Consider the following 21,490-nt stretch of genomic DNA (forward strand, 5'->3'; position numbering starts at 1 on the left):
TGGATTAGGGAGGGGTTCTGTGGGTGGAGGAGACAAATTCTTGTCCTGGTGGCCTTCTCAGGGAAGGGGATTGGACCAGAGGTGGGGACTGTGCCTCTGAGAGCCACCTGGCCCCCACCCTGCAAGCAGCTGCTCGATTCTGGTATGGAGGGGGTCCCACTTCTGACTCCCAGTTGAAGCCTGAGGCCAGACCCGGGCCGCAAGCATCTGAAACATGTGACACATGTGATGGCTCTTGTGGGGTGTGTCCAGTTCTCCCTAACACTCCCTGGTGACACTGCCCTTCCCAAGTCTGTCCACTGCTCAAGTATGGCAAGAGGTGGCGGCTCTCCTCTTCAGCTTTGGTTTACGTGCTTATTTTTAAAAATTCTATTTCAAAGCAGAGTGCCCTGGCACAGCCCTAGCTCCGGGCCTTGCTGGAGCCCAGGGTTCAGGTACGTTACTGGAATCCTGGGCGGGAGGCCTCTTGCCGCTCAGGTCTCAGTTGAGGGAGGGAAACTCTAATGCCCTCTTCTGGGGGTCTTAGAGAGAGATGGAGGAGAGTGTGTGGGCTTAGTTTCTTACGCCACTCTCAGACCCGTGTTCTCTCTTTTGGCCTGTGCTCCGCGTGCTTCCTGGGCCGCCTCTGATAGCTTCCGAAGAGCCAGTGCAGTGGCCATCCAAACGGCTGCCCAAGAGGTTCCCCTGGGATGTGGGCAGAAAGTAGGAGAAATCTTGCTTCTATTCACTTTGATCTCACCCTTTACAAGTTTTATGTATGTCTCTGGTGCGGGACTGTATTTGCACAGTAATGTAGTATATAATTTATGAGTGGATGCATATATCCCTTTCCCTGAGTGCACACTTAGATTCTGCCTTTTACTGAAGAAGGTATGTAATCAGAAACATTTGGAAACGGCTGTCCAGAGTTTAGAAGTGAACCACTTAGCCAGCCCCTCACTCCCTGGCCTCCCTTGTCTTTCTGGCTTCATCATCTATATTCTTCCCCTGTCCTCCTCCCCTCCCGATGCCTCCCCTGTGACATCATGACTCCACCAATACTCAACTCCCAGTTGCCGGAACATGCCCTGTGCTTTCACGTCTGCAGCCCTGGCGGAGTCTTCTGTCTGTGGGCCCACCCTTCCTTGAGCTCCTGCAAATACAGATGAGCCCAGCTCCTCTCTGAAGATTCCCCTGACGCTTGCAACTCCCAGAGTGCTCTGTAGGCACCGTGAATAGCCTAAGTCTGTCTGTGGTGGTCATTTGTTTAACTTGCCAGTGCGTTTGTCTAGACTCTAAGTCCCTTGAGGGGCAGGCCCAGGGCTTACTTATACCTACATCCAGAACAGACTGAGGTCAATTTACCCTGCCACGGGGAGGGGGGACAACCGGGTCCAGTGAGGTCAATCAGTCTTCACAAGGTCGGGTCTGCTGACCCCACTAATCAGCTTGAGCCTCCTAATCCATCGCCCGCAGGAGCCTCAGGAAGGACCGCAGGGGCTTGGGAGAGCTGGCAGGGGCCATCTTGGCCTTCTCCTGCGGACGCGGTCTGGAGGGGATGGGGCAGCTGAGCCATGTGCACTGCCCTTTTCCTGCTCAGCACCTTGGCCATGCTCTGGCGCCGCCGATTCGCCAACAGGGTCCAACCGTGAGAAACTGACCGGGCCACGGGCTGGGGTGGGGGAGAAACTACTGCGCTGGGTTACAGTCAAGCTGAAGGCGGGCGGGGGCTGCCTGGGCTCCAGGGAGGCTGGGAGGGACTTGCCAGGGAGCCCTGAGAGGTTCCCCCTCGAAGTAGGGGGAACTTGGAGCCCTTCAAAGATGCTGGCCACAGCCTCCGGTTCCAGAGCCCAATGTGGCTTAGGTCTTGCAGAGGAGCGGGGTCTGGGGTCTGGGTGCTGCCCACAGCTCTGCCTGCCTCTTTTCCCTCCCACAGAGAGCCCAGTGGAGTAGATGGGGCAGTTATGGGCAGCAGCTTGGAAACAGACCTCCAGTCCTCAGGCAGGTAAGGCAGAAGAGTCTAGGGTGGAGGAGGAAGGGTGTCGCTAAGGAGGCTGCCGCTGTCCCCTGTCCCTGCCCAGGCCCCGGGGGTGTTCGTGGGTATGTGTGTGTGTGTGTGTGTGTGTGTGTGTGTGTGCGTGCGTGCTCCACGCTGGCCCCTCACCCCAGCTACCCTGTTCACTGTATGCCTAGTGGGCCGGCCGAATGTCTGTTTTCTCCAGTTGGGAATGGGACTCTCAGCTTCTCCTCTGGACCAAAATTTCTCTGCCTTGCTTGTCCTAGTGCGGGGTGGTCCCCAGGGTCCCTTCTGTTGGAAGGTGCAGGGGGAGTGGAGAGAGGGATGAGGCAGAAGCAGCTCTGCGTTGCTTTGCTTGCCTTCCCTTCCCCCTCCCTCGCCCGCTGCCACCGCCCCCCCAGCCTCGGCAGCAGCGGAGCTGCCTGAAGCTCCAGCAGGATTCGCTGTCCAGTCCCCAATAGAAGGCGCAGGAGGAGCATGACATCATCAGCACTGAGTGCCATTGGCTGGGCAGTCCCTGCGGGCAGGACACTGTCTCCAGTGGCCAGAAAGTTAACTCTTCCCTATTCTGGAGCCATGTGGCCTTTACCGGGGGTGAAGATTGGGAAACTTCTGGACTTTTCCTTCTCCGCTGACTAGTGTCCTTTGATGATAGGGGCTCTATGCCCAAGAAGACACTGAAAAATCAGCAAATATTTCTGAAGCACCTACAGTTGGAAATGTTCATTTGTGCCTTTGGGCCCATCTAGTGGGGGGGACCTATCTGAAGAGTGATATTCTCTGCTGTGGAAGCATCTTCTAGCCCCCGGCACTGCTTCTCTCACTCCCCTGAAAGGAGGCTTAGACGGCTAAGACAGTGAGCATGTACGCTCGCCTGTGCACCCCACGTCTCTTCCAGGGTGTGGGCGATGTGCCTGCAGTGTGCCCCATAAATACGTCAAGGTTGGCAAGCCGAGAACTTGGGTCTTTCTCTGTGTCTCTGCTCTGACTTCTCAGTCCTTGGGTTCCCCCAGGTTTGGAATGTCAGAAGACCCCCTGGGAAGCCCAGGGCCTGTGCAGGAAGCAGAGTCATTTCTGTGACGCCCTTCCTCGATAGCTGGGCTAGCTGAGAGGGTCACAATAGTGCCTAATTACGACTACCGGTGAAATGGGCTGACACGTATAAAATGATGATCACTGGGCCCTCAAATGCTGACTGGTCCTCACTGTTGAGTTTGGGTCTGGAGCGAGGCAGCCTGAGTTTAAATCCTTCCTCCGCTCTTACTGAGAGGCTGTGGGCAAATTATGTAATCTTTTTATTCATATGTAAACTGGGATTAATAACAGACTGGTTGTGAGGTTTCTGTGAGGTTTAAATGAGATAACCGTAGTAAAGCACTCAGCACAGAGTAACTGCTCAGTTAACACCAGCTCTATTCTTGCTGTTATATGATCAGTGCTTTATTCTTCCTCAGGGGTTTCTCATACATTAACTCACTCGGAAGTCTCCATGGCCCCAAAGGTTTGGCAGTTCAGGTGTTTCTAGCTCTTGTCAATGAAGCAAGAAGCTGAGGGGCAGGCAGACGTAAATGACTTACTCAACGTCGTCTACCCAATTTGTGGCTGATGTGGGACTGACAGGTCCCTGACTTCAGACAGTCCATCTCCTCGACTGAAATGCCCCTGGACCTCCTGTCAGGAGAGAAAAGGCCAAATCTGGGACCATCTGGCCAGGCCTGGTCTGCTGTGGCCTTGCCAGAAGGAAGCAGTTGCCTGTTAACTCCTTGGGACCCAGCTAACTGGCCTACCAACTAACCCCTCCTGCCGATGGTGGCTCCACCGAGGGCTGGCCCAGCGGGGCAGTAGACGTGAAAGTTCTGCTCTCCGGTTCCACAGTCATAAATTCCAATTGGCTTCTGGGGTGTTGCTGTTCCTCAGTAGTGGGGTGAATCGCTAGGCTTGGGGGCAGGAGGAAGGGGAAGGCTGGAAGCGTGGGAGGGTCATCCTTCAGTCTTCTGACTCCGTGTTCTTTTCTGTTTAGAGAGAAAGAACCGCTGAAGTAAGCCCTCGCCTCTTCAGGAGGAGCTCAGCGCCAGGGCCTGGGATCAGCTGGCAGGTAGGGCAGGGGCTGCAGCCTGGAGGAGAGAGGGCAGGGCTGGGGACAAGAAAGGAAGAATACAGAGCACGCAAGGCCTGGCCATGTGGGAGCAGAGCAGGCTGTCTTCAGCTCTGTGGTCACGATGGAGGTTAAGGGTAGGAGGGTGGACTCCTTGCATCGGCTCCTACCTTGAGCCTGTTATGTTCCAGGCCACAGGGCAAGGGTTAGTTTTAAGAGAACTACATGTGATCTCAACAGCATTTTCTAGGCCTGGGGATGGTGGTCCTGCTGGGGGCCTGAGGGCTGTCTAGAGGACTTCTCAGGGAGAGGCAGTGCTCTGGGATGCCCACTCTGAAATACAAGGGCCCGCTCTGGGATGGGAGAGAGAGCCGACCCGGCTTGGTTTTCTCTTTCAGCTCATGTCCTGGTGTGCCCCCCACCCCCGAAGGACACCGTGGTGGAAGGAGCTTCAGGAGGGAGACTAGGGAAAGCAGCCGTTGAGAAGGTAGATTCCCCTTTTCGGCCCCCAGACCCACCAGTCTGCGCTTCCCCCGAGGCCCTGGCTCTGGGGCTTCTGAAGCTGGGCCTGGCCGGGCAGGCGGGAGGGGCAGAGATGCTCAAGCTCTGGGATGGGCTCCCTTCCTCTGAGGAGGCCCAGAGAGAGGGACTCAGTGGGGTCCCCCCATTTAACTCGGGGGCAACCCCTGCCGCCCGGGGCTAGAAGAGGGAACAAGTGGGGGGCGAGGAGACGCCAGAACTGAGGGACAGAGATGGTTCACATTCACAAAGGAAGGGCTGCCCTTTCACCCTCCTCTGAACCCTCACAACAACCCACGGAGGCTGGTCATGTTATTGTCCACGGTTTAGAAATGAGGAAACTCACAGAGAGCTTTGCTAATTTGCCCAGCGTCACCCAGCTAGCAAGTGGAGGACCCCAGGCTCACATGCAGGTTGCAGAGCCCATGCTCTTCACGCCCACAGCGCAGGCCTCCCTGAAGCCGCCTGGAAGTCTGCAGCTGCTCAGTGAAGAAGCGGTTTTACTGGCCTGGCCGCCCATCTTTGGCAGCTCAGCTTGTCCAGGGCTGTGTGGCGTCACTTTGCGATGGTGGCACTCACTTCCTATGACATTTGCCTCTCCCTGGTCCCCAGAGGTCACCCTGCCACTGGCTGACATGTCTGCCTACAGCTGGACGCAAGCAACTCACAGCTTGTCCTCGGAGTGTGTCTTCTGTGTGTGTGTGTGTGTGTGTGTGTGTGTGTGCGCGCGCGCATGCGTGCCCGTGTCCCAAATGGGCAGTAGCATGTGGGAAGGGAGAAAGCATGACACTTGCTTCCGTCCATCTGCTGACGGCTCAGTAACGGCGGCGGCCTCCTTTGCCCCCAGCTGCTCTGCCCTTTCTCTCTCTTTACCATCCTGCCTGATCCTGAGCAGAGAGAAAAGCAGATTTCCGCTTCTGCTCCCCGCGGTCCAGGCGCAGACCCTGCAGGCAGCTGCTGCCAAATGCCTTGCAGCCATTCGTCTTCCAAAGCCCCCCCAAACTCCCCCCACGTGCATCTCACTTCCCCATCCAGCCCCCATTGCCCATGTAGCAACGAGGTCTCTGCCCGGCTGGGCACCGCCCCTGACTTTCAGGAAAGAGGAGCTGGGGGAGTTCTCTAGACAGCAGGAAAGGGTGAGGTGCAGCCGACTGGACTTGGGGAACCCACGCTGAAGTGATGGGGAGTTGGGGGAGCTGCTGCAGGGAGCCTGGCGGTTCTGTGGGAGCCTCACAAAGTAGGGCAGGGCAGAGGCAGGGAAGGGTCTCACCAAGGGAAGGAGCTGCACCCCTGACGCGGGCCACGAGTTCGTGACCACTTCTCTCAGCTCCCGTCAGCACGTCTTTCTCCCTGGGAGGCATTAGCCTTCCTGGTGACAGGACTCTCAGGCTGAGGGCCGGAGCGCGCTGTTCTGGGACCCAGTCTGTACTCCCTGATCCTATCTATGCATCCATTCTCTAATCTATTTGCCGTATTCCTGTCACTTCATCCTTGCCTCCGCTCTCTGCCATTTTCAAGTTGCCTGTCTCCTTCCACTGGGCTGAGGAATTGTCAGACCAAGGTCGCCTAGCGGCACCGGGGCTGGCTCACGGCCCAGACGCACATCCACAAAGTGACACCCCTTTGCAGCCCTGTTCTAAGAGCCTGCTCAGGAGATGAAGGCTCCTCTGGGGACTGGTTCCAGATGGAAGGAGGGAAAGCAAGAGGAAGGGGCTGCTGGAGGTGGGGGGATGTGTCTGCCTGGGCTTGGAGGCTGCCCAGGCCCTGGCAGCCGGGGTGCCATGTGGGCTGGGCGGGAGGGGCTCTCTCCCCCCGGGAGCAGGCTGGCTTCGGTGGGAGCAGGTTGTGTTTACACCTTCCCCACACGCCCGGCCCACGCTCGCCTCTTCTTCTCAGGGCTCTCCCACCCCTGGGCTCTCCGCACAGTCTGCACATCGGCAGCTTCTACTGCAGAGAGTTGCCACCCTCGGCCCAGAGAGCCTCTACGGGAGGCTGCCCGGGACCGAGGCGCCCCTTCCTCGGCCCACCATCTCCTGTCACAGCAGCTGGTAGGAAGCGCATGCTGGGGGTGGACCCAATGTTCCCAAAAGGCTGAGTCCTTCTCCTGTCCCATTTCCTTGGAAAGAGCCGCTGCTTGGAAATGGGAGCAGGAAAGTTCAGGGGCTTGGTAGACTGACCATAACAGGATGGGGGGATTAAGGGCAACTCGAGAGACAGAGCTGGGTCACTCCTGGTCCGGGGTGTGGGCTGTTATGAAATAATGATAAAGGATCTAAGAGGGAGGAGCCCAGAGTCAGAGCACCGGGTTGAAATCTTGACGCCGCCACCACTTCCTACCTCTGTGGCCTTGGGTAGGTTACTGAACGTCTCTGTGCCTCAGTTTCCTCATCTATGAGATGGAGATAACAGTAAACCTTCTCACAGGGTCATTGTAGTGTTAAATTAGACAGTGCGTGTCAAGGGCTTACCATGTTTAGTGAGTGTTCAATATATGTAAGCTAGTGCGATTGTGTTTATAAACTGTCAATTACTGAAGAGTTAGTCATTTCAGAACAGTTAGTAGGCTCAGAACAGCTAGAGTCCCTCACCCCCTCCCCACAGCCCTTCCTGGCCTGTCTTTCCACATACACACCAGCTGGGCAACGGGCAACTCTGAAACAAATGAGAGGACAGCAGAGGGTGGAACTTCTGGGTGGGGGCCACCTAGTAAGACCCAGCACCCAGTGAGATGGTACCAGAGTGCACCGCTGTTGCTTCTCGGTATCTGGAACCCTGTCCCAACCTCCAGTGGGAGGGTCCTGGCCTGGATACCTTCCCCGCAACGAGCTTTGCTTCTCCGAATGAATCTCAGCTCCCAGAGAAGACAGGAGGTGGTTGTCCTGATTCTTTTCCATCCTCCGTCTGAATGCTAATCTCCCTACTGATGGGAGCCTGAGTGACAGGGAAAAGCCTGCTCGGAGCTGCAGGGTGGCCGAGGGCAGCAGCCGGGAGCGAGCGGGGAGGTGCTGTCTGCTACTTCTGTGGCTGCAGCTCAGGGCCGCTGCCAGTCTCTCCTGGAGATTGGGACACGACCAGAGAGCTAATGAGGCGCCAGGGGTGGGGCGGGGGAGCAAGGGAAGCAGCTACTGCAGCTGCCTGGCATGACCCTAGGGTGCAGATGCAACCGGGGAGAGTACCCGCCCATCCCAAGCGTGTGACCGAGTGTCTACAGGCAGGATAGCCCTGGGCAGGGGCAGAGAGCACAGGCCCGGTCCTAGACTAGGGGCGCACGGCGCCTATTGGAGGCTGGCACAATGGCACAGCACAACAGCAGGGGACCCAACTGGTTCCCCCAGGCTCCCAGGGCCCCTCTGCAGGGCCCTCACTGTTAGGAAGAAGCCCAAGACCTTGAGCTAGAGGCAGTAATGCTCCTCTGTGAGCCTCAAAAGGAGGAGAGTAGCCACGTGGCTCATGTTAAGGTTTACTTGAGCATCAAGACGATGATACTACTCATGTTATCAGTACTGGCTAAGAGGTCTCAGACACTCACTCCGTGCTAGGCGCTGCACCGAGAGCTTTACTCACAAGCATTGTCTCACTTATGAGGCAGGAACTGCTGTTAACCTCATTTACCCAATACGGAAAGTGAGGTTCACAGAACTCACTCAAGGGGTGGCAAAGCCAGGACCTGTGCCTGGGCAACGTTGATGCCAAAGCTTGTGAGGCTGTTGGGGGAGGAAGGAACTGAGTCTAGAGCGGGGGCTGTGAGGAAAGCCCGGGGTGACCGTCCTCCAGGCACAAGGAACGAGAGCTGCGGCCTCACCCCGGCAGTGCCCTTGCAGGTGGGCCGGGCGGGGTTTGCCAGGGTGATTCACATGCTCTCTCTTCAGGAACCTGGGGTTCAAGGGCGGACCAGACTCTGGGTTCTGAAAGGCCAGTCCTTGTCTACCAGCTGAGGGGAAGGAGGAGAGCGGCCCCTCCAGGATCTGTCATCCCCTTCAGGGAGGAAGCAGTGGCCACCGGCAGGGGTGACAGACGGCGAGGCCAGCACTGAGAGCCACTGCCACTGCCATTCTGCTACCTCCTTCAACCAGGGCAGAGCCCCTGGGAGGGAGACGATGGCAGCCAGCGGCCCAGCTGGAGGCGGAGCTAGAGGAGGGGGGAGCTGTTTGTTTTTGCAGGGGGAGGGCGCAGGGCATGTGGACCAAGGAGGTAGCTTCAAGAGGGATCCACGGACAAACTGGAAACAAGTCCTGGAACTTTAGAACTGCAGACCCTCTCTGTGGAATGCACATGCCCCCTAGTGGGGACTAAGCCTAGAGGGTGGAGAGAAAATTAAAAGAAAAAGAGTTACTGATGACCATGACCTACGAGCCTGGGTAGGAATGGCCAGTCCTATCCTTCTGTGAACACACACACGCCTACATAACATCACACGCAGAAGCCAGCTAAACTAAGTATTAGAGGAAACTCTTCCATTTATTCACTTGCTCCTATCTAACAAGCACGTATTGGGAGCCTACAATGTACAAATCCTGTGTGAGGTGCTGGGAATGAGACAGCGATAAGAGGCAGTGCCTGCCCTGCTGGTTAGTACAAGACCAAGATCCTGGCCTGGGAGGTCCAGTTCTGCCAGCCCAGCCACTGCCTGGTCACTTGACCTTTCCTTCTCTGGACCTCAATCTCCCCATTTAATAGGCATGTGTTGAACCCAGGCGGCCTGGCGCTGGGGACGTAAAGGACTAATGACCATCCTCAGGAAAAGAACTGTCTACTAAGATGCAGGGGATGGACCAGATGACCTCTGGGGGCTCCACAGCTTCTCCCAATCAAAAGAGACTCTGGGGCTTCCCTGGTGGCGCAGTGGTTGAGAGTCCGCCTGCCGATGCAGGGGACGCGGGTTCGTGCCCCGGTCCAGAAAGATCCCACATGCCCCGGAGCGGCTGGGCCCGTGAGCCATGGCCGCTGAGCCTGTGCGTCCGGAGCCTGTGCTCCGCAACGGGAGAGGCCACAAGAGTGAGAGGCCCGCGTACCGCAAAAAAAAAAAGAGACTCTGGTGGACTGTGTCTGGAGGTGCTAACAAGGGCTCGCTCACTCAACAGACATTCATGGAGTGTCTGTGTGCCAGGCACTGTGGATGCAGAAATGAATTAAGACTTCCTGCCACAAACAACCAGAAAACTGAGCAAAATATAAGAAACAGACATTGACAATGCACAGCACACAGGACAGTGACCTCATGATTGCCTCAGCATCTGCCTCAGACAGTTCCCTGCCTGCGGCGTGGGGAGGGCAGACCATGCAGACCACGGTGGTCTCACTAGGATGAGGAGACATGATGAGAGTTCAAGACGGTGCTGGGTGGGGGGCTTTCCAAAGGACATACATACAGATCAATGAGATCCAAAGACAGGACAAAGGTGATTCAGTGGAGAAAGGAAAATCCTTTCAATAGAATACAGAAAGCACTAACCATAAAAGCAAAATGGATAAACTGGACTTGATCAAAACTGGAAAGACTGGGAGATAATATCTCCCAAGCAAGTATCTGAGAAAGGACCTGTATCCAGAATATATAAAGAACTTTCACAACTCAATAAGAAGATAGGCCAATACAAAAAGGGAGGGTTTTAACAGACACTTCACAGAAAAGTATACATAGGGCCAACAAACACACAGAAAGATGTTCAGCGTGATAGTCAACGGGGAAATGCACGTTAAAACCACAATGAGATATTATGACACACCTACCAGAATGGCTTAAAGACCGACCATAACAGGTGTTGGTAAGGGTGTGGAGCAAGTGTAACTCTGTAATATGTTACTGGGGGAGTGTAAGCGTCACAAAGCACTTGGGAAACCCGTTTGACAGTTTCCCCTGCAGTTATCTAAGAGGGATGAAAACTTATGTCCACAAAAAGGTTTGTACAAAAACGTTCATTGCAGCTTTATTCATCATAGCTCCAAACTGGAAACAGCCCAAAGGTCCACCAACATGCACGGGAATAAAAATGTTGTGGTATATTCATACAATGGAATGATATTCAGTAATTAAAAAGGAAATGAACTACTGATCTAAGCCACAACACGGGTAATTGAGAGAAGCCAGACACAGAAGAGTACCTACGGAATGACTCCATTTATATGAAATTCTGGAACAGGGAAAACTAATCACCAGTAACAGAAAGCAGACCAGTGGTTGTCTGGGGCCGGGGTTGTATGGAGACTTGACTGTAAAAGGGTGTGAAGGGGATCTCCGGGCGATGAAAATGTTCTAAATTATGATGGGGTCGTGGCTGCATAGGTGTATTCCTTATTGGACTACTGCGCTGTACATTTTAAATGGATGCATTTTATTGTATGTAAATTACACCTCAAAAAAGATGACTTAAAGAGTTTCAAAAAAAAAAAACAAAACGAAAAAGAACAAGAACGAAGACTTGACTCTTGCCTTGCTGTCTAGTAGAAAAGCCAGACACGAAAACAAATAATCATAAAACAGTGAGTATTAAAAGAAGTATGTATGTTCACATAATAAGAGTGCCGCTTACTGAGTGCTTCCCCCGTGCCCGGGCGTGCTAGACACTTGGCACGCACAATGCTAAGACCGTCGTGTGGGGTTTGGGAGAGCCTCTGCCTCTGCCTGTTGCAGATAAAGAACCTTAGAGAGAGGTGAAGTCATCTGCTTGGGGTTACTCAACTCGAATCAGCAGAGCGTGTGCTAAACCAGCCTGCTGTGGATGCTGAGGAAAGAGCTAGGGGACTGCTTGAGCACCTCAGGTAAGATTTCTCAAGGGGGTACTGAAGCATGAGTTGGGAATTGCTACGCAGAGGGAAGGATGAAGGGAAGGAAATGTCAACGCAAAGGAAACAAACAGCATGAGCAAAGGTGCTGCAGCAGTTGTGAGAAGGCCGGGTTTCTGGGAAGGAGAGATGTGTCCAGAAAACAGCAGAAGAGGTCAATGAGATATTACTTATTCTTCAAATTCACTTATTTTTTAAAAAACCCATTAAGTAATAATTTTATGAGAGGCAACAGATCCTCCGAGCAGGCGAGTGAAATGTGTGCTATTGGTCAACGCAGGAAAGAATCCACCGCAACCCAAGGTCATCCATTCTCAATAATTAGGGTTCCTGTTGTTCTGTTTCTTCTCCTCCAGGAAGTTAAAGCTATGTTCAGTGGTCCCAGACTTCTGCTGAACAGGATTTGTGGCCCTCTTTCACAGTCCTGAGAAATTGAAGGGAAAAACATCCTCTATGCTTTTATGATGGGCTTTCTAGCTGGGTGAATTAAAATCACCAGAGTTAACAAAACATGATCCACTGTCATAGCATATTTTTCCAGGAAATCCAGCACAGCAGTTAAGACCATAGGTTTGGAGGCTAGATTGAGCTCTCAGTGCCCCTACTTACTAATGACTTTCATCTTTCTGCACTTTGGCTGCAAAATGGGAGGATAATGACAGGGCAGTTGTGAGAGTCAAATGAGATAGCAAAGTGCAGGTGCTTAGAATCATCAAGTTTTTACATTAAATATGGGCAGCTTGTTGTATGTCACTCAGATCTCAATAAAGCGGTTTTTAAAAAAAGGTGTTTAGAGCAGTGCCTGGCACGGAGTCAACACTAGACACCAGCTGTTATTTTTTTTCAGGTTGGTAATTTGAATGTGTCAGTTTGTCTTTATTTTACCACGACCCATCCTTCCAGAGAATAATCATTAAAAAAAAAAAAATTTTGGAAAATGTCGATCATATCATTTAGGATGATTTTGATTTTTTTTTTTTCTTTTTTTGGCTGAGTTGGGTCTTTGTTGCTGCGTGCGGCTTTCTCTAGTTGCAGCGAGCAGGGGCTACTCTTTGTTGCGGTGTGCGGGCTTCTCATTGTGATGGCACTTATGGCCACTCCTGCTGCGGAGCACAGGCTCCGGACGCGCAGGCTCAGCGGCCATGGCTCACGGGCCTAGCCGCTCCGCAGCATGTGGGATCTTCCCGGACCGTGGCACGAACCCGTGTTCCCTGCATCGGCAGGCGGACTCTCAACCACTGCGCCACCAGGGAAGCCCTGGCAGGCAGATTCTTAACCTCTGTGCCACCAGGGAAGCCCAGGATGATTTTGGTTCTAACAGAACACCCAACTTGAGACGGCTTAAACAACACGGTGGTTTCTTTCTTAAATCTCACACTCTGTATTTCACTGAACCTAAGATGCCATTGCTCAAAAGATGCCTCCCACATTCAGAAATACTAACATGTAAAAATACGTGTCTCTGAATTAAACAAAAGGTCTGAAGGCAGGGGGTTTGGGGACTGGTTTCTCCAGCAGTTCAAAAGCATCTTCAAGGGTTCATGCTCTTTTCTCCTCTCTGCCACCACAGACCTTCTGCTCTTGCTGGGAAACAGGCGTCACGGATACAAGATGGCTTCGGTGCTCTCAAGCATCTCCTCACGATGTCCCAAAGCCGGAAGAGAGGCTACTGTTTTTAAAAACTAGTAAACGTTCCCAAACCTGGCAGAACTGTGCCGCAGACCCTTTCCTGAAACAATTCCTGGCAAAGGGAATAGCTTTCTATGGCCGAGATGCACTCCTTTGGGCAGGGCAGGGGCTTGCCCAGTAGCTCTGCTGTTTGTAAGACAGAGGAAGGACAGCTGCAGGACTAGGAGTGCCTGCCACACGGGTGAACTTCCCGGGATATCACTGGTGCATCTGCTCCCAGTTAAGCAGCCAGCTGCTTGGGATATACCTACCCTCCTCACGCTTTTACTAATAAAATTAAAGATTCCTTTTCAGGTTAAGAAATTCACCTCAATATTTAAAGACCCTGTTTTCTATATGTGGGTTTCGGATACCATGTCTTAAATCCTAGCAGTGACTGGAACTCAGTGAGCTGACCGCCTGAGCACAGCAGGCCAGCCGACCAGATTTCCCCTTTGCGCTCAGAGTCGAGGTCCCTTGAACGGCCCTGGGGACTCTTGCCCTGTTCAGCTTGTGATCTACTTCTGTCACTTATCACTAGACTGTGTGACTCTTTCTGTGTAATAAATAGAGGTCTACACCGGCCTTGAATAATGTAAAACTCAAACGTCCTAGACCTCACCAGCAACGAGTGCAAATGAAGTCACACTGGCCTTAGCATTTCCGTCTCAACAGCTCTGAGCCCTTGCCAGCTCATTCAGGAATTCTGGTGCATTCTTTGAAGTCTTTCTCAGTTATTTCTGGATTGCCTAAGCAGTGCACCTGACGCGTGCTCAGACACAAGGCCTCTCATTGCATTTTGCTCCGGCCGCTTGGCCACAGCCCAGCAGCCCAGTGACGCTGCCATCCGCCGTGAGCCTGTTGCTGTTCCACCAAGTGCCCTGTCAGGTGTGAAAGCTACACTGTGGCCTCTGGCACAGTGGCCCTTCTCGAGCTGCGACAAATGGCCCTCACTGCACACTGGGTGGCAACTAGTCTGGGACCCAAAACAGACCTGCCAGGGCCCAGAGCCTCTGCCTTTCACCGATCAGCTCCTGCAGGCTCTCACCCTCACTCTTCCTGCCAGAAAGTGGCTTGAAACAGTGCAACAGGTGCCCATCATTCTCCCCCAGTTTCCTCCCTAAGCACCCATGCAAACACACAAAATCCCTCTTCCTTCCCCTTCCCCCCAAACCAAAAACCCTTATATATAAGATCCATTTATATATACACACACACGGTGCAGTATAACTGTGGTAAAAGCACAGACTCTACAGGCTGGGATCAAACCCTGACACCACCAGTTACTAGTCGTGTGAACTGGGGCAAGTCACATCATCTCTCAACGCTTCTGTGTCCTCGTCTGTAAAAGGGGGGTAGTGATAATGCACTGCCCTGTGCAGTGGTGAGGATTAAACGAATTAATATCGTTAATTGATTAATATTATTAATTAATTAATAATTAATTAAAGTACTCAAGGAGTGAGTGGCACACAGTAAGTGCTACGAAGTGTTAGCTATCATCGTTGTTTTGCCTGACGATCACCTGCCTCCACACAAGCAGCTTTTGGCAAATTCCGCACTCAGGGTCTGAGATGAAAGGAATTTAGTTTGCAGGGAGAGACCCCATTCTTTCTTTCAGTATTACACAAAATAATCTGTCTTCAAGGGTAAGACAGAGCAACGTAAGGGCCAATTTCACACGATAGAAGCTGTTGCTAAGTTAATGATGATATTTGTGAAGTACTTACTGTGAGCAGAGGCAGTGGAATACCAACTAGGCCTGTGAGGAAATTAAAAAGAAAAAAAAAAATTAAAATAGACTTCTGCCTTGAAGAGCTCACAATCCAATTGAGGGAGGCAAACATTAACAAATGTCGTAACTTGAAAATACGTACCCACGGTGTATTACCATATACAGAACAATTTAATCCAGACTAAATGCCACTGAGATCATCGCTGAGGGCTGATGAGCATGGGGAGAAGGTAATACAGAAAAGGCTTCGTGGTCTTGCAAGTTTAAACCAATTTCCAAATAGGTGTAGATTCTGGCTCTGACTCTAGTTGTTGTTTTGCCCTTTTGTTATTTCAAAAATGAAGCCGGGGTGATTACCTGAAAATCAACACTCAGGAGTAGCAGAGGGCATTACACTATTCTCAGTTCTTTTCGTAATTTGATTATTTTTCCTTGTCGGAATTAAAGACTCTCGGGCGCCCTCTGCCGGCCGCGCCCGTGCCCCACTGCTCTCGCCCCAACTAAGAGCAACTGAGCGGGACGTCGAACAATTCCCCGGGAATCTCCCTCCTCTTCGCTAACGCGGCCAACCACCCGAGACGAACTCGCCCCGCCCCAAATAAAATCCGCAGAGCAATTAAGAACGAAATCCGGCAGGGCCTCAGTTCCGTCAACCGTTCCTCTCGTGAAGTCCCCTCGAGTTTTCTGAGACCTCCACCGCCCACCCAGTCTCGGCCAGGGACACCCTGTTCACTCAATAGATAAATGACTTTGTGGACGAGGCGACAGTCCACCTTCGTTTTCTAACCGCCGTGGTTCTATACAGAGCAGGCCTCTCACCCCGGGCTCTCTACTGTCCCTGGCGGCGGCCACCATCTAATCCCGGGTCCAGAGCCGCGCTGAGGAACGCGGCTGCCCCGCAGCGGCGGCTGTTTGCACTACATTTCCCATCAGCCTTTTCTCAACAGCGCGAGAGTTCCGGCGAGACTGCCGCGAAGACTTGCGCGCAGGCGCGGCCCTTCTCTCTTTTCGGCGTCGGTCTCGTGGCGGGAAGTCCTGGCTGCCTCAGGCTGGTCCGAGCTAGGCCGGCAACCTCGGACCTTTGGCGGCGGTAAGGCTGCGGAGGTGGGAAAACGGGGTCTTTCTTGACACGGCGCTAGCACACTTGGCCGCCCCCTTCTTGAAGGAGAAATAGTGACTCTTAAGCCTGGTCTCCCCGCCCAGTAGGGTGGTTTGGAGGATTCGCTGAGATAACTGGGAAAGCGCTTTCCAAAGGGCGCGAGTGTTCATTAGTGAGTGGGGAGAGCCCAAGCCCACCTTGGCGTCGGAGCGGCCCTCCCGGGGGAGAGCGGCCCTTCCGTATTGCGCAACCCCCGCGCCCCCCTCCCCGGCCTCGCAGACACCCATGTGCTGAGCTCGCAGCCCCGCGGCCTTGGCAGGTCCCCAGGTCTTCACACGGGGCAGGCTGACAGGGACGGTTCTCAATTCACTTCAGGGGTGTTAGCGGCTGAATACTTCGCTTCCTCCTCGAGTGCCTTGAGGACGGCCGCGGTCAGTTTTTATGTAACTCCACAGATGGTAACTTGGGGGATGGTGGACTTTGGAAAGCCGTAGGCCGTAGTTTTACAACGACCCTTAACACGCTCATGTTTTCGTTCCCCATAGGCCTTTGTTTGGCAACTGCAGAGACGGTGAAAAGCCGACGTGCACGTTGAAGCTTAAAACAAGCGAATGGAACCCTGAAATGAGTAAGAATGGATGCAGGTAAGACCTGGGGGGGGGGGGCACCAGAAGTGAGAAAGGGGAGATGGTGTGAAGGCCTACCACATACCGCCCCTTCACACTCTGTTCTCAGTTCTGAAGTTCGGCTCTGAATCCGGGTTGGCACAGAGGTCCCGTTAGGGTCCTGCCTAGAATCTAGAAATGAGGATGGCCTGAGCCAGCGTAATCGGGGCCCCTAGGTGTCACTGAAATGAAAGTGGATGCCGCTGCATACAGGGGTGAAAGGAAGACTTGGAAAATGAGCTTTGGTTGGCTGGGATTTAGAAATGTTTTGTTACTGGTTGAGCTGAGGTTGATTTGAAGTTATCCCTGTCTGAAAGGACATCTTTTGTGAGGAGCTCTGACTTGCTTAGGTTCAGCTTTTTTTAAACACCGTTGAGAATCAGTATCTTAAGTTGGTTTCGGTTAGAATGAAGTGTGTTATCCGTATTTGTCTTTTAGGTTAAAGATGTTGGCTGTGGACTTGGAAAAAAGTCACATGAAAACCATCGTTCAAAGATATTGAGTGTAAGGATCTCTTTGTGATGAAATTTCTATGAATGGTAAGATTTTTAGCTCTTTCACAGAATTGCATAGGTTATGATCCCTTTAAGTATTGGTCAGTTAGATTCTGAGATGTGTGGGTCTTCCAGGACTATTAGTGGCTGGATAAGAGAAGTGGTATGGAACTCTTTGCTAGACCCCTGCCAAGCAGCCTCACAGTATTTGTTACAGCCCTACATGAGGTAGATATTTTCCCTGAGTTGCTACTAAGTAAACCGAGACAATGAGTTCACTCACCCATAGTTACGCAGCTAGGTGTTTTTTTTTTAAAGAACCATAAGATATAGTTAATTGATTTTGGGAGGTGGGGGGGTGTTATTATTAAGCTTTTTTTTTTTTTTTAATTTAGAAAATGTCACTGATGTAATATTGTCAGTTGTAAAGAGGTGTGTCTCAACCAGATTGTAACAAAATTACCACAGCTTATTCCAAAAGAAACTATTAAGCTTTATTGAGGTGTTAGTTGAACAGCTAGTTACTGAGTTAGGCCAGTGGTTCTCAACTTGGGGTCGGGGTGCGCTGGGACGCAGTAGGTACCCCAAAGTACCCTGCAGTGCGCAAGACAGCCCCCACGACAAAGAGCTACCCACCCAAAGCGTCGGTAGGTTGAAATCCCGTGTTAGACTAACTTGACAGATCTAGACTCTGGTCTCAGCCTGTTACCAGGTGACCGCACCAGAGCCTTATTTCTTCAGTTTGTAAAAACAGGAATGGTGCTTCTCAAACCTGGCTGTGCACCTACAGAGGTTTGAAGTAGTATACATGTTCCTGGACCCCACCTCTGGCCATAATGAGATGGCTCTGGTTTAAGAGCGGGTACGGAGGAACAGTTAGATGATCTGACCTGCTTTTAGCTCAGGGATTTTTATGACAGCAAGATTATAGTACTGGCTGTTTCTCAGTAGCTCTCAGGGCAGATCTGTAACCCCTGTCTTAAAGCACTGAAAGCCACATGGTGCTCTGCACTACTGTTTTGCACACAGAGGTGAGTGAAGGAGAAATGACCTTGTTTGATGTCGATTCCTCTTGGCATCAGGTACCCTTTGTGCAGCTGGCCTTCAGCGGTCTGGCTGAAAGGAGTAATCCTCACTGTCTCAGGCATTTCACTGACACCAGAAAGACGCTGGAACATATATACCATGCTTGGCTGCTGGACACTTTGAGCTACGGGAGACCCTGGCTTTAAAAGGACAGGAACTGTCAGCGTGTCGGGCCTGGGATGCTGGGTACAGCTAGGCACAGTGCTGCGAGCTGGCTGAGGGGTGGGAGCTGAGTCCATGATGATGTGAAGTTATCCCTGTCTGAAGGCAAAGAAGGGCCTTTCTGTGTGGAATTTGTATATCTGAGACTCAGTTTCCCAAGTTTGTTTTTTTAATGCCTGATTTAAAAGTGAGCTACCTGAGAGAGATTGTGTATATCTTCTTGAATAGGTTTTTCTTTGCAATTTCTCCTCGCCAGGTACAGTCTCAGCCTCAGTTTGAGGCCGAAAAGGATGCTCCAGAACAAGACACTAACTAGCAGCGGTGCCGTTTCAGCTGCCCTGGACCCGAGGCGGAATTTCTCTCGTGTGTGTAATAGAGAAGATCTTTGGAACAGGCTTGGGTGTTCTTTCTGCTTCCCCTGTCCTGGCCTTTGAGTTGTGCTGAGTGGCAGGGAGACTTTGGCGTAGGTTTGTCTTCTTCGCTGGGTGTCTGCAGTGAGTGAGACAGAATTGAACTGCTTTGCCTGAAGCAGGTGAAACGATGATTCTTCTCGTGTTTGTAAGCTTTCTCTTTCGTCTTACGTGTCCCAAAGAAGCCCCACAAGCCTATGATGGTTAGTTATCCCCGTCTGAAAATCTCAACTGAGGGAAAACCATCTGTTCTGAGGCTTAAGGGGCTGGCCCTGTGCTCTTAAAAGAAGTTCAGGCTCTAAGGGATCGAATTGAATGGACTCCACAGGGAATTGTGCATACCCTGCCAAGACCCCAGTGCTAATGCATCATCCCTCTGCAGCTTGAAAACCAGTGGTGTGGCCGCCCTGTCACACTTTAGGCCCCTTGATTAATGGCTCTGAGGGCACAGGCTATAAGAGGTGGCAGAAATGGGCAAGTGGCCCAGATTTGGTTTATACTCTTATTGTGGAATGAAAGAGTGCTTATCACATATTTCAAGAAAATGAATGCGCTGTTTGAAACAGACGGGAATGGCGGTTGTATGGCAGCTGTGGCAGTGAGAACACTTCAGGACTATCTGACCTTTTCCCCTTGCACCGTATCCTGACATTCAGGAAAGACGGTACAGTGGCACTAGCAGAGCGATTTGGTCTCCAGGTGCTTTGTTAACACCAGGGAGCTCTCCTGGTGTTTGCTCAGATCTGTCTGAATGGCATGGCTGGCATGTGAGCGAGAGAGTAGTAGCAGAGTGGAGCTGGGCTTTGTTCCCATTTAAATGCCAGGCTTGAACTGGACACAGATTGCCTTTCTTTTCTGTTGAAGTTGGGAGGTGTGTGAAGCTCTTTATACGTAAGGTCACATATTTGTTCGGTCACCAAGGAAGCTATATTTGGAGTGAGATTTAAAGAGCCTGAAAACCGGTCCAAGCAGCTTATAGCTGGGAGTAAAACAAAGCAAAAGGACGTGTTGGCAAGTGGGAAAGTCTACCTCCTGGGTTATAGCCTGCTTCTGCGTGGACTTGACTGCTCTGTGGGACCCAAGTGAACCTGTAGGTTTGTTTCTGTTTTTGTTTTTTTTAAGCTGCGCCACACAGCTTGTGGGATCTTAGTTCCTCAGCCAGGGATTGACCCCTGGCCCTTGGCAGTGAGAGTGATGAGTCCTAACCGCTGGACTGCCAGGGAATTCCTGAACCTGTAGGTTTGACTCCAGAGGGGGGTTGAATATAAATGTGGCCAGCACTTCATGGCCGCTCTTTACTGGTACTGGCCACTTGCCGGATTCTGCGTCCTCAGATCACAGTCTCCCGAAAAGGGGAGTCATCTGGGACCCCCACCAGCCTGCACTGAATTGATCTGGTGGTGCCTTACACGCACACACATGCGCACACGTGCATAATGACTGATTGCTCAGAATGAGTTCCTCTAGGATCACCTTTTTTTCTCTAGTTTTTTCTTTAAATTTAACCTGAGTTTTGGGTCTCTTAGTTGGCTGCTGCATCAAATGATTCTTTGGTTTTTTTGTTTTTTGGTTTTTTTGCGTACGCGGGCCTCTCACTGTTGTGGCCTCTCCCATTGCGGAGCACAGGCTCCGGACGCGTAGGCTCTGTGGCATGTGGGATCTTCCCATACCGGGGCACGAACCCGTGTCCCCTGCATCGGCAGGTGGACTCTCAACCACTGCGCCACCAGGGAAGCCCGATTCTCTGGTTTTATAGGTTGCCTCCCAGTGATGCCAGATGGGATCAGCACAGCCCCAGGTGCTAGTTGCTAACGCCTATAAAATACCACCACCCCCTTCAAAGGAGAATCATTTAAGAGTTCTTTGGACTTCATCTTCAAAAGTAGCCAAAGAATTCAAGTGACGGGGTATCCCAGAAAATCTTTTGCAGTTAGTGAAATCAGGGTAGAACTAAGAACATTCAGAATACTGCACACAGTTTAGGTGATCTTGGTACAGGGGTGGGACAGCAGTGATTACAAAATGAAAGTAATTAACATGTGCATGCTCTGTTGGGGAGACTAAAAGGAAAGAGGTGTTCAGCCCAGAAAAACATTTCTCAGTGGATTTCCTATGAAGTCAATGTGTCTTGGGTATAACTTTGAAACAAATTAAAAAATTTTAAAACTGACTTACTAGCATTTGTGGATTTCAGATTGAGACCCCTGTAAAAGCAGTGTTTATTCTCTGACTCAGCATATTCTTTTATAAGTGAAAGTTTCAGAATAGTTGCAGGTAACAGGATGCAATCAGATGTTTTGGTGTTTATAAGTTTCCCACTAAATTGTTCTTATACTCTAACCGGTTGACAGGTTTTGGTAACTACAGATGTGATGGGAATAGGGAAAAATAAAGTATGGATAAAAATGGGTCCAGGCATCGGGAAGCTATGGTTTCTCAAGTAGCTGCTTTAGTCATTAAAGCCTAAATGTCCGTTCACTTAATCACATGTCTCAATTTCTAAAGTAGCATTTTGATTCATCCCTTTTGTTAGGTGTGCTGATAGGATCGTCCCTTCAAAACCACAGACCCAAGGGCCAGGTTTTGGGCAGGGAGGCTCTTGCCTACCAGACCTGTGGAGACATCCCCCCGTCCCCTCCACTGCCTTGCGGGGTAGGGTGTAGGAACATCAGACTAGACATCAGGACAGTAAATCCCAGGGTTTGCTTAAGGGGTAGTATGGTGATAACTCAGTTGGTTTACACTTCTAATAGAAGCCCATGTAATCTAAAATAAAAC

The 21,490-nt window shown here is 51.6% G+C and overlaps 1 protein-coding gene, 2 long non-coding RNA genes and 2 other non-coding genes across 5 annotated transcripts; 4 read left to right on the forward strand and 1 right to left on the reverse strand.

Annotated features, from left to right (window-relative positions):
* Positions 1 to 1,553: 1,553 nt before the first annotated feature.
* On the forward strand, positions 1,554 to 4,563 carry PRCD (photoreceptor disc component). Its single transcript, XM_024761044.1, has 4 exons — positions 1,554 to 1,627; positions 1,916 to 1,984; positions 4,017 to 4,091; positions 4,490 to 4,563. Exons 1-3 carry the CDS (start codon positions 1,554 to 1,556, stop codon positions 4,036 to 4,038), a joined length of 165 nt encoding a protein of 54 aa, XP_024616812.1. The 3' UTR covers positions 4,039 to 4,091; positions 4,490 to 4,563.
* Positions 3,445 to 15,145, reverse strand: LOC112410428 (uncharacterized). Its single transcript, XR_003005431.1, has 3 exons — positions 14,939 to 15,145; positions 14,792 to 14,823; positions 3,445 to 4,008 (listed from the first exon to the last, which is right to left on the reverse strand). It is a non-coding gene; the product is annotated as an uncharacterized LOC112410428 (long non-coding RNA).
* Positions 15,146 to 15,791: 646 nt separating this feature from the next.
* On the forward strand, positions 15,792 to 21,122 carry LOC112410391 (uncharacterized). Its single transcript, XR_003005424.1, has 4 exons — positions 15,792 to 15,886; positions 16,441 to 16,539; positions 16,999 to 17,099; positions 18,559 to 21,122. It is a non-coding gene; the product is annotated as an uncharacterized LOC112410391 (long non-coding RNA).
* LOC112410547 (small nucleolar RNA R38) lies at positions 16,839 to 16,916 on the forward strand. Its single transcript, XR_003005446.1, has one exon. It is a non-coding gene; the product is annotated as a small nucleolar RNA R38 (small nucleolar RNA).
* On the forward strand, positions 18,370 to 18,453 carry LOC112410546 (small nucleolar RNA R38). The gene has a single exon (XR_003005445.1). It is a non-coding gene; the product is annotated as a small nucleolar RNA R38 (small nucleolar RNA).
* Positions 21,123 to 21,490: the final 368 nt, after the last annotated feature.

This window comes from Neophocaena asiaeorientalis, unplaced genomic scaffold, assembly GCF_003031525.2.
Source record: "Neophocaena asiaeorientalis asiaeorientalis breed wild unplaced genomic scaffold, Neophocaena_asiaeorientalis_V1.1 scaffold30, whole genome shotgun sequence".
NCBI lineage: Eukaryota > Metazoa > Chordata > Mammalia > Artiodactyla > Phocoenidae > Neophocaena > Neophocaena asiaeorientalis.